Below are 12923 nucleotides of genomic sequence, written 5' to 3' on the forward strand. Positions count from 1 at the left end.
AGGACAGGAGAGAGAGAGAGAGTACAGGGTATGGGGAGTGTGGGGACACAGAGGAGTGACTGCTAGGACAGGAGAGAGAGAATACAGGGTATGGGGAGTGTGGGGACAAAGAGAGGAGTGACTGCTAGGACAGGAGAGAGAATACAGGGTATGGGGAGTGTGGGGACACAGAGAGGAGTGACTGCTAGGACAGGAGAGAGAGAGAATACAGGGTATGGGGAGTGTGGGGACACAGAGAGGAGTGACTGCTAGGACAGGAGAGAGAGAGAATACAGGGTATGGGGAGTGTGGGGACACAGAGAGGAGTGACTGCTAGGACCGGAGAGAGAGAGAATACAGGGTATGGGGAGAGTGGGGACACACAGAGGAGTGACTGCTAGGACAGGAGAGAGAGAGAATACAGGGTATGGGGAGTGTGGGGACACAGAGAGGAGTGACTGCTAGGACAGGAGAGAGAGAGAGAATACAGGGTATGGGGAGTATGGGGACACACAGAGGAGTGACTGCTAGGACAGGAGAGAGAGAGAATACAGGGTATGGGGAGTGTGGGGACACAGAGGAGTGACTGCTAGGACAGGAGAGAGAGAATACAGGGTATGGGGAGTGTGGGGACACAGAGAGGAGTGACTGCTAGGACAGGAGAGAGAATACATGGTATGGGGAGTGTGGGGACACACAGAGGAGTGACTGCTAGGACAGGAGAGAGAGAGAATACAGGGTATGGGGAGTGTGGGGACACAAAGAGGAGTGACTGCTAGGACAGGAGAGAGAGAGAGAGTACAGGGTATGGGGAGTGTGGGGACACAGAGGAGTGACTGCTAGGACAGGAGAGAGAGAATACAGGGTATGGGGAGTGTGGGGACAAAGAGAGGAGTGACTGCTAGGACAGGAGAGAGAGAATACAGGGTATGGGGAGTGTGGGGACACAGAGAGGAGTGACTGCTAGGACAGGAGAGAGAGAGAATACAGGGTATGGGGAGTGTGGGGACACAGAGAGGAGTGACTGCTAGGACAGGAGAGAGAGAGAATACAGGGTATGGGGAGTGTGGGGACACAGAGAGGAGTGACTGCTAGGACCGGAGAGAGAGAGAATACAGGGTATGGGGAGAGTGGGGACACACAGAGGAGTGACTGCTAGGACAGGAGAGAGAGAGAATACAGGGTATGGGGAGTGTGGGGACACAGAGAGGAGTGACTGCTAGGACAGGAGAGAGAGAGAGAATACAGGGTATGGGGAGTGTGGGGGATACAGAGGAGTGACTGCTAGGACAGGAGAGAGAGAGAGAATACAGGGTATGGGGAGTGTGGGGGAACAGTGAGGAGTTGGAGGCATTTTGCACTATATAGGGTCACTCTTATGGGAAATCACATTATATATATAAGGACATTCATCAATAAGCGGAATTGGACAGAGGACAAATGGGTCAGTTATTACAGGACAGAATTATGTAAGGGCAATATCAGGCTCAGTAGAGACAAAGAAATAGATATAGTAACAGTGTCACAGAATGAGACATGACAAGATATAGGAGTTACAGGACAAGACATATATGAGGATAAATCACAGATATATGATCACTGTTTATAGGGCAGTACAACAATCTTCAAGATGAAAAATACAGGTATATAATAAACATAATACCAGATACATTAATACACTTATAATAACACATACATAGATATTTATGAACTGAGTGAAAATAACAGAAAATTGTGCTTTCTACATTATTATTAATATTAGTATTATCCTTTATATGGTAGTCACCACAAGCTGTACAAGACTTACAGTTGAATCAGCAGCCATGCTAAATCCCATCTAATTCCACTCCAGGGAATTCCCTTTCCTGAGTCAGCTCTTGGACACCCAACAACTGGTGTTCTTCCAAAAGGTTAAGATACTTTTGCTGCAAGGCTTAAGGCCCCCATACATCAGCAATTGATTGCAGCAATAGTGCAATTTGCAATCGATTGTTTTTAAAAATCTTTTCCTTTTTCAATCGATTGCAGAGATGCCACAATCGATTGAAAAAGGGAAAGATTTTCATACACAATCAATTGCAAATTGCACGATTGCTGCAATCAATTGCTGATGTATGGAGGCCTTTAGTCAGGTCTCTCCTAATGCAGAAGTTTGTGTTGGTGCACTTCTACCTTGGAGTATTGGCAAAAATAATATCAACCTTGGACGTAGTTTCAGATCAAACATCTTTCAATGAAGAACAAATCGCATCTACACCTGTCATCTCAGTGCATCATCTTCTACCCAAGTGCTCATCTTTCATTCCACTGTTAGATGCAGAGAGACAATTTGAACAGGGGTTTACCATTCACCATTTAGGACTGCCTATCCCAGAGTGTGAGGAGCAGTCATACTTCAGTCCAGTTTAAAGGGATGGTGGACTCAGACTTCTGCTGCCGGCGCCGATGCAGACATCCGCATGATCCCTGACCTCCATTGCCCGCCCGGCTCTATCACCCGGCACGGTCCACACCGGACCTCTTCGACCTGCCCAAGTCTCTGCCAGGCTGTTCAACGTCTCTCCCTGCTGCATGGAGAGGTATTTCCCCTCCTCCACGCCATCTAAAATGCAGAAACTTAAGGCTGACCGCCAGCGCAGGCATTCCAATATGGGCGTGGCTGCAGACAGCGCTGATATCACAGATGCTACGGAGCTGCCTTCCTCTGCTGGTCCCAGCACATCTTCTGCTGCATCACTCCCCTCTGTGGGGGCTCCACAAGGTACCTCTCTCCCACTTATGAAGCAGTTGTCAGGCTATTAAAGAAACTATTGAGCCCATGTTTGCAACTCGTCAGCCTCCTTCACCCAAGCTATTACAGATTTAAAGGGGCAGATACATTAAATCACTTCTAGAGTTCAATGTACAGAACAGAAAGTGGGAGGAATGTTTCAAGGTGTGGCCTCTCTCAAATCTCATACAGCCAAGCTCCAAAAGTCTCATAACCAAATTTGTTCCAAATTGGACAATTTGGTGAACCATTCCTGCAGGAACAACCTATGGCTTATAGGGTTGCCGGAATCTGTAAGAGGGACTCAGCTGCACGTTGCCAGAACTACTAAACATCTCTGAAGCTAGCACGTATATGGTAAACAAACGAGCACACAGATTTGGCCCCCAGCAGTCTGGTGACTTAAAATGTTCGCCCCCAGGTTGTAATCTTTCGATTCCTCAATTTCCTCCATAAGGAAACTATGTGGTCGGCCTCTAGAAAGATTCGTGACCTCCGCTGGAAATATTCACGATTTTTCCTATTTCAGGATTATTCTCCTGAAGTAAAATGAGCACGTAAAGAATTTGCTCCACTATGCTCTTGTCTTGTTAGAGATATATGAAAATTTGCTTTCCTGTTGCTGACAAGGCTACGTCTCTTTGAAGGGGACTCCTTCGAAGATTTCATGAACGCCCCTGACGCTGCTGCCTATTTGGAGGAGAAGGCCTTGGAGAGGGACATATCGGCAGAGGATTAATCCCCACCTGTTCCAGATTAAATGACGCAAGATCTCTCATAGTCATTCTATACATTTATCTTTGTCTGCTGTTGATATTTCAGTTTTTTATGTGATTATGTGCTTATTCACTTATTTGATATCCCATGCTGAAGCCTGCATTGGTGTAATGAATTTCTATTTGGTGAGACGCCTTACACGACAATGTAATATTGTGTCACAGTTCTATTAACAGTGAGACTGGTAGGTCAGGAATTTATCAGAGCTCTAATTAATGTATCTTACCATTTTTGCCTGTTGTATTTTTGAGGTCCTAATGACATATCCTACAGATTATATTCTACATATTACCTATGGTTGTGTGGCTACTTGCTATCTGATTTCTCGGATGTATTTTCTTTGTCTCACTTAAAGATAGGCTCATGGCTAAGCTAACTTCCTATCAAGGTTTTAATACAGTCTAGTTCGTGGTGGATAGATTCACTAAAGCTGCCCATTTCATTCCGCTAAAGGGTTTATCCTCAGCTTCAAGGTTGGTTGAGAAGTATGTAAAATAAATGTAAGGCAGCATGGGTTTGTTTCTGACTGATGGATACAGTTTACCTCAAAATTCTGGAGTGTGCTGTATAAATGCTTTAACATCAACCTGAGTTTCTCTTTGGTTTACCACCCCCAGAGCAGTGGTAAAATGGAATGAGTAAATCAGGATCTGGAGAAACTCAATAGAATTTACATTTCCACCAAACCAAGATGACTGGGTCTCCTTGTAACCATGGGCTGAGTTTGCTCATAACAACCTCTACCATGAAACCTCTGGACATTATACATTCTGTATTCTATATAGCTTTCATCCTAGATTGCCTTAACTACCAACTTGCCAGTCAGTATCTCTACCAGCCATTCGTGATACTATGAAATGTTTTATTTGGAATAAAGTAAAATTTAATTTAAATAAAGCCTCTGCTAGGTACAAGTTCTTCTCTGACAGGAAGAGGAGGAAAACTCGGCTACTAAAATCCGTATATAAGGTTTGGCTTTTAACTCGACACCTACAATTAAAAGTTCCTACAATGAAACTCATTCCAAGATATATCGGCCCTTTCCAAGTTCTTCAGATAAATAACCCAGTGACTTTTTGATTGAAACTTCCAGATACACTCATAATACCTAATGTATTCCATGTCTCTCTCCTCAAACATTTGGTTATTAACCGATATTCCGAGCCTTGCAACCCACCATCCTCCATATCAGCTGATCATCAAGAGGAGTATGAGCTAAAGTAGATCTTGGATTCCAGAATTTCTTAAAGATCTGTCCAATATCTGGTTGATTGAAAGAGGGTTGCCCCAAGGAGCACTGTTGAGTTAAGTCATCACCTGTCCATGCTCCAAAGCTTCTATGCGCGTTTCACCAAAAGTTTCCCTAAAAAAACATTTTTGGGGTGTTCGGTGACCACCTTTAGAAGGGATGGTAATGTTGCATTGCACCGGAGCCCAGAGCTCACTTACTGCGTCTAGCAGTGCTGGTCTCCACTGGGCTGGCATGTCCCCACAGCAGCTTGGTCTCTGGAGGCGCCACCAGCCGCAATGACATGCAAGTGGCTGGTTCCTTCTACCTCTGTTTTCCCCCCACTGTGTAGTGAAGGCAGCCAAGGGTTCCATAGGAGCATGTGCTGACCTGTTTAAAATTTAAAGGTGAATAGCACGCCAAATGTGACATCACATTCGGAGCAAATTCAAATCACCTCCCTATGAAAGGGAAACTCTGAGCACAGACAAGTGCCAGAGTATTACATCTCATTCCTAGCTCCAGCGTTCCTGCTTCCTAAGCTGTTTACTTATTCTATTAGACTCTGCACCTCTGTTCTGTGTATTAGTCTCTCCACATGTACCAGTCACCATCCACACTATGTATCCTTCAGTACGTGACAGGGCAATTGTGATTGGGCTCAGTCTCTGTTGTGAGAACGGATAATAAAAGTCCAATTAGACAATTCCACAGCCATGTTGTATATGACCTGCCAAGGGGGACATGACAGAGACCTGACACATCATGGGCCGAGTGGAACACACCAAATATCACAGCAATATTCATCCTAGGTGTGACGCCAACTACCTCAGCAGCACAGGCTGCATCCTGGTGAGTGACTGCCGGCATCTCATAATACAGGGGGGTGTCTGCCCCATTTTCTGGGTGTGCTGAGGCCAGTGGCTGTGTCCTTGTACTCAGCGTCACTGGCCCAGGCAGCATGAACATACCGACCTAAGGGTTACTCAGATAGCTGATGGTCACACAGATGATCCCATGCTATGTCTTAGGACACAGCAGCGGATCAGAGAAGCTGACAGGAGGTGTCTATTTACACAATATGCCTCCTGTGGTGTTATCATATTTTATCACAGCATCTATGTACTAAGACACAATGGCTGTAACTACTGCACCCATCTCTGTATCAGGCTCTATAAGTAAAAGCAGCCAGTATTTACCCTGCATGCACTATAAATAAATGTATTTGTACCACTTATATTACAGCATGATTTGTCCAGATGAAAAGATACTTTTGTTATTCTGCTTTGTTATCAACTGAGAATCAGCCCCAGCCTGTATATGTCCTCACTTATGTATATTTCTATGTTTTTACACAGATCCAACACAACCAGGAAACATAACCTTTATCACAGTTGGAGTAAACAACATCACACTATCTTGGGGAGAACCAGTCACTATGACAGGTGTAATAAAGTCATATAATATAACTTATGGGAATTCTTCCAGCACTGGGACTGTATCAAGTAATACAACAAATATCACCCTTCAGAGCCTGACATCTGGGACTAATTACACCATTACTGTGGTAACAGTCGGAGGCTGCAAGTATCAGAGTTTACCTGTTAGTGCATCTGTGTACACTAGTAAGTATTTCTTATACCTTTTAGCTACAAGCAGTCAGTTACAGAAGCTGTATCATAGTTGTGGAAATTGGTTCTCAGAGTAGATTTAAAAGTAATATTAGATGTATATATATCTCCTTACTGTAACCTCTGTCCTCACTGATCCTGTGTGTTATTTCTCTCATCATAGAACCGATGCCGGTGACATCACTGATAAACACTTCATCTTCCACGGTCTCTGTGTCTCTGTCCTGGAGTAAACCCAATGAGTATCAGGCATCTTACACCTACAGAGTCCAGACAAATGTCACATCATCAGCTACAATGATAAATAATACAATAGTGACAAATGTATCAGCTACAATAATGAGTCTAACACCAGGACAAACATATACATTCATGGTATATACAAGAGCTGGTGATAATGTCACTGAGTCTGACCCTGTGTCAGTAACTACCTGCACATGTGAGTACAATCCTGATCATGATAACAAGGTGTGGTGATCTGCAGAATGTTGATCCAACATTAAGAAAAAAATTAGTGTATGATGTGATGTGATCCAGCTGAGAGAGATGAATGAGGTGACGGGGACAGAAGAAGTGACTGCTAGGACAGGAGAGAGAGATAATACAGGGTATGGGGAGTGTGGGGACACAGAGAGGAGTGACTGCTAGGACAGGAGAGAGAGAGAATACAGGGTATGGGGAGTGTGGGGACACAGAGAGAAGTGACTGCTAGGACAGGAGAGAGAGAGAATACATGGTATGGGGAGTGTGGGGACACAGAGAGGAGTGACTGCTAGGACAGGAGAGAGAGAATACAGGGTATGGGGGTGTGTGGGGACACAGAGGAGTGACTGCTAGGACAGGAGAGAGAGAGAGAATACAGGGTATGGGGAGTGTGGGGCAACAGTGAGGGCTTGGAGGCATTTTGCACTATATAGGGTCACTCTTATGGGAAATCACATATCTATAAGGACATTCATCACTAAGCAGAATTGGACAGAGGACAAATGGGTCAGTTATTACAGGACAGAATTCTGTAAGGGAAATATCAGACTCAGTAGAGACAAAGAAATAGATATAGGAACAGTGGGCCTGATTCAGAGCCGTTCGCTATTTGTGGTCGTTCGTTCAAAAACAAGGGGTGGCTATTCAAATGATCCGTTCGCAAATTGCAGTCTGTTCCCACCTCTAAGTCTGAACGAGCGAGCAAAACATACGCTCGTTTTTTTGATAAAAACGCCCCCTGGCCGCACGCACCATACGTCATGTCCGCTATTTATTAGATTAATCGAGTACATCGTACAGCGTATGAACTGCTCGCTATTCTTGTGGTTGGTGTTTTCAACCGCTATTTTGCGAGCAGTTCTGAGTTAAAAAAAACCAAGTGACGTGGGCAATGACGCTGCTGTATTAATTATGCACTCCCTTAAAACGCCCGTTTTGACCTTTAAGCACGCCTGCGTTCGGATCTCCACTCCCCGTTTTCAAGCACCTTCCCCTGTTACCACCCACATACGCCTCATTCTGTCACTCAAAATAGCAGGCCCTCGCTATATTGCGTACCAACGATTTTCGGCCGCACTGACTGGTTCGCGCATGCGTACTAAAAACCGTACGCATGCGCAGATGTGCGAACATCGCTCGGAACGAGCGTACTGCCGCTAGCGAGTGGCTCTGAATGAGGGCCAGTGTCACAGAATGAGACAAGACATGTATGATGATAAATTACAGATATATGATCACTGTTTATAGGGCAGTGCAACAATCTTTAAGATGAAACATACAGGTATATAATAAACCTAATAATAGATACATTAATACATTTATAATAACACATACATAGATATTTATGAACTAACAACTACATCTAGCACAGATCCAGATACAAATTCCATGTGTGTCAGTGAAAATAACAGAAAATTGTGCTTTCTACATTATTATTATTAGTAGTATTATCCTTTATATGGTAGTCACCACAAGCTGTACAAGACTTACAGTTGAATCAGCAGCCATGCTAAATCCCATCTGATTCCACCCCAGGGAATTCCCTTTCCTGAGTCAGCTCTTGGACACCCAACAACTGGTGTTCTTCCAAAAGGAGAAGATACTTTTGCTGCAAGGCTTAAGGCCCCCATACATTAGCAATTAATTGCAGCAATCGTGCAATTTGCAATCGTTTGTGTATAAAATCTTTCCCTTTTTCAATCGATTGCAGAGGTTCCACAATCGATTGTGTATAAAAATCTTTCCCTTTTTCAATCGATTGTGGAACCTCTGCAATCGATTGAAAAAGGGAAAGATTTTTATACACAATCAATTGCAAATTGCATGATTGCTGCAATTAATTGCTGATGTATGGAGGCCTTTAGTCAGGTCCCTCCTAATGCAGAAGTTTGTGTTGGTGCACATCTACCTTGGAGTATTGGCAAAAATAATATCAACCTTGGACGTAGTTTCAGATCAAACATCTTTCAATGAAGAACAAATCGCATCTACACCTGTCATCTCAGTGCATCATCTTCTACCCAAGTGCTCATCATTCATTCCACTGTTAGATGCAGAGAGACAATTTGACCAGGGGTTTACCATTCGCCATTTAGGACTGCCAATCCCAGAGTGTAAGGAGCAGTCATACTTCAGTCCAGTTTAACGGGATGGTGGACTCAGACTTCCGCTTCCGGTGCCGATGCAGACAGCCGCATGAGCCCTGACCTCCATTGCCCGCCTGGCTCTATCACCCGGCACGGTCCACACCGGACCTCTTCGACCCGCCCAAGTCTCTGCCAGGCTGTTCCACGTCTCTCCCTGCTGCATGGAGAGGTATTTCCCCTCCTCCATGCCATCTAAAAAGCAAAAACTGAACGCTGACCGTCAGCGCAGGCATTCCAATATGGGCGTGGCTGCAGACAGCGCTGATATCACAGATGCTATGGAGCTGCCTTCCTCTGCTGGTCCTACTTAAGAAGCAGTTGTCAGGCTATTAAAGAAACTATTGAGCCCATGTTTGCAACTCGTCAGCCTCCTTCACCCAAGCTATTACAGATATAAAGGGGCAGATACATCAAATCACTTCTAGAGTTCAATGTACAGATCAGAAAGTGGTAGGTATGTTTCAAGGTGTGGCCTCTCTCAAATCTCATACAGCCAAGCTCCAAAAGCCTCAATCAAATTTGTTCCAAATTGGACAATTTGGAGAACCGTTCCTTCAGGAACAACCTACGGCTTATAGGGTTACCGGAATCTGTAAGAGGGACTCAGCTGCATGATTCTATTAATACTACGTTGCCAGAACTACTAAACATCTCTGAAGCTAGCACGTTTATGGTAAACAAACGAGCACACAGATTTGTTCCCCAGCAGTCTGGTGACTCTAAATGTTCGACCCCGGGTTGTAATCTTTTGATGCCTCCATTTCCTCCATAAGGAAGCTATGTGGTCGGCCTCTAGAAAGATTTGTGACTCCGTTGGAATGATTCCCGATTTTCCTATTTCAGGATTATTCTCCTGAAGTAACATGAGCACGTAAAGAATTTGCTCCACTATGCTCTTGTCTTGTTAAAGATAAATGAAAATTTGCTTTCCTGTTGCCGACAAGGCTACTTCTCCTTGACGGGGACTCCTTCAAAGATTTCATGAACGCCCCTGACACTGCTGCCTATTTGGATGAGGAGGCCTTGGAGAGGGACATATCGGCGGAGGATTGATCCCCACCTGTTCCAGATTAAATGACTCAAGATCTCTCATAGTCATTTTTTACAGTTATCTTTGTCTGCTGATCTTTGTCTGCTGTTGATATTTCAGTTTTTTATGTGATTATGTGCTTATTCACTTTGATATTCATTCTGAAGCCTGCATTGGTGTTATGAATTTCTGTTTGGTGAGACGCCTTACACGACTATTTAATATTGTGTCACAGTGTGGCTCCTTGCTATCCGATTTCTCGGATGTATTTTCTATGTCTCACTTAAAGACAGGCTCATGGCTAGGCTAACTTCCTATCAAGGTTTTAATACAGTCTAGTTTGTGGTGGATAGATTCACTAAAGCTGCCCATTTCATGCCACTAAAGGGTTTTCCCTCAGCTCCAAGGTTGGTTGAGAAGTATGTAAAATAAATGTAAGGCAGCATGGGTTTGTTTCTGACCGATGGGTACAGTTTACCTCAAAATTCTGGAGTGTGCTGTATAAATGCTTTAACATCAACCTGAGTTTCTCTTTGGCTTACCATCCCCAGAGCAGTGGTAAAATGGAATGAGTAAATCAGTATCTGGAGAAACTCAATAGAATTTACATTTCCACCAAACCAAGATGACTGGGGCTCCTTGTTACCATGGGCTGGGTTTGCTCATAACAACCTCTACCATGAGACCTCTGGACATTATACATTCTGTATTCTATATAGCTTTCATCCTAGATTGCCTGAACTACCAACTTGTCAGTCAGTATCTCTATCAGCCTTTCATGGTACTGTGAAACATTTTATTTGGAATGCAGAAAAATGTAATTTAAATAAAGCCTCTGCTAGGTACAAGTTCTTCTCTGACAGGAAGAGGAGGAAAGCTCTGCTACTAAAACCTGGTGATAAAGTTTGGCTTTTAACTGGATACCTGCAATTAAAAGTGCACAGTGAAACTGCGAATGGCTCATTAAATCAGTTATGGTTACTCGTTCCAAGATATATCGGTCCTTTCCAAGTTCTTCAGATAAATAACCCAGTGACTTTTTGATTGAAACTTCTAGATACACTCAGAATACTTAATGTATTCCATGTCTCTCTCCTCAAACATTTGGTTATTATCAAGACGAGTATGAACTAAAGTAGATCTTGGATTCCAGAATTTCTTGAGGATCTGTCCAATATCTGGTTGATTGAAGAGGGTTGCCCCTGAGGAGCACTGTTGAGTTAAGGCATCACCTGTCCATGCTCCAAAGCTTCTATGCGAGTTTAACCAGAAGTTTCCTGAAAAACCATTTTTGGGGTGTTTGGTGACCACCCCTAGAAGGGATGGTAATGTTGCATTGCACCAGAGCCCTGAGCTCACTTACTGGGTCTGGCAGTGCTGGTCTCCACTGGGCTGGCATGTCCCCAAAGCAGCTTGGTCTCTGGAGGTGCCACCAGCCGCAATGCCATGCAAGTGGCTGGTTCCTTCTACCTCCTTTTTCCCCCCATTTTGTAGTGAAGGCAGCCAAGGGTTCCATAGGAGCATGTGCTGACCTGTTTAAAATTTAAAGGTGAATAGCACGCCGAATGTAACATCACATTCGGTGCCAAATTCAAATCACCTCCCTATAAAAGGGAAACTGTGCACAGACAAGTGCCAGAGTATTAGATCTCATTCCTAGCTCCAGCGTTCCTGCTTCCTAAGCTGTTTACTTATTCTATTAGACTCTGCACCTCTGTTCTGTGTATTAGTCTCTCCACATGTACCAGTCACCATCCACACTATGTATCCTTCAGTACATGACAGGGCAATTGTGATTGGACAGATAATAAAAGTCCACTTAGACAATTCCACAGCCATGTTATATATGACCTGCCAAGGGGGACATGACAGAGACCTGACACATCATGGGCCGAGTGGAACATACCAAATATCACAGAAATATTCATCCTAGGTGTGACGCCAACTACCTCAGCAGCACAGGCTGCATCCTGGTGAGTGACTGCCGGCATCTCATAATACAGGGGGGTGTCTGCCCCATTTTCTGGGCATTCTGAGGCCAGTGGCTGCGTCCTTGTACTCAGCGTCACTGGCTCAGGCAGCATGAAAATACCGACCAAAGGGTTACTCAGATAGCTGATGGTCATACAGATGATCCCATGCTATGTCTTAGGATACAGCAGCGGATCAGAGAAGCTGACAGGAGGTGTCTATTTACACAAGATGCCTCCTGTGGTGTTATCATATTTTATCACAGCCTCTATGTACTAAGACACAATGGCTGTAACTACTGCACCCATCTCTGTATCAGGCTCTGTATGCAAAAGCCGCCAGTATTTACCCTGCATGCACTATAAATAAATGTATTTGTACCACTTACATTACAGCATGATTTGTCAAGGTGAAAAGATACTTTTGTTATTCTGCTTTGTTACCAACTGAGAATCAGCCCCAGCCTGTATATGTCCTCACTTATGTGTATTTCTATGTTTTTACACAGATCCAGCACAACCAGGAAACATAACCTTTATCACAGTTGGAGTAAACAACATCACACTATCCTGGGGAGAGCCAGTCACTATGACAGGTGTAATAAAGTCATATAATATAACTTATGGGAATACTTCCAGCACTTGGACTGTATCAAGTAACACAACAAATATCACCCTTCAGAGCCTGACATCTGGGATTAATTACACCATTACTGTGGTAACAGTCGGAGGCTGCAAGTATCAGAGTTTACCTGTTAGCGCATCTGTGTATACTAGTAAGTATTTCTCATACCTTTTAGCTACTAGCAGTCAGTTACATCAGCTGTATCATAGTTGTGGAAATTAGTTCTCAGAGTAGATGTAAAAGTAATATTAGATGTATATATATCTCCTTACTGTAACCTCTG

At 44.0% G+C, this 12923-nt stretch overlaps 1 protein-coding gene across 1 annotated transcript in view; it reads left to right on the forward strand.

Annotated features, from left to right (window-relative positions):
• The window catches only part of LOC148539147 (fibronectin-like), a 182425-nt gene that overhangs the window by 133221 nt on the left and 36281 nt on the right, over positions 1-12923 (forward strand). The window contains 2 exon segments of the mRNA XM_088451819.1: positions 6113-6379; positions 6549-6824. Of these exon segments, the coding sequence (XP_088307945.1) occupies positions 6113-6379; positions 6549-6824 (543 nt within the window).

The sequence above is a fragment of the Taudactylus pleione genome, unplaced genomic scaffold (assembly GCF_031769625.1).
Source record: "Taudactylus pleione unplaced genomic scaffold, aTauple2 ptg000027l, whole genome shotgun sequence".
In the NCBI taxonomy this organism is placed as follows: domain Eukaryota; kingdom Metazoa; phylum Chordata; class Amphibia; order Anura; family Myobatrachidae; genus Taudactylus; species Taudactylus pleione.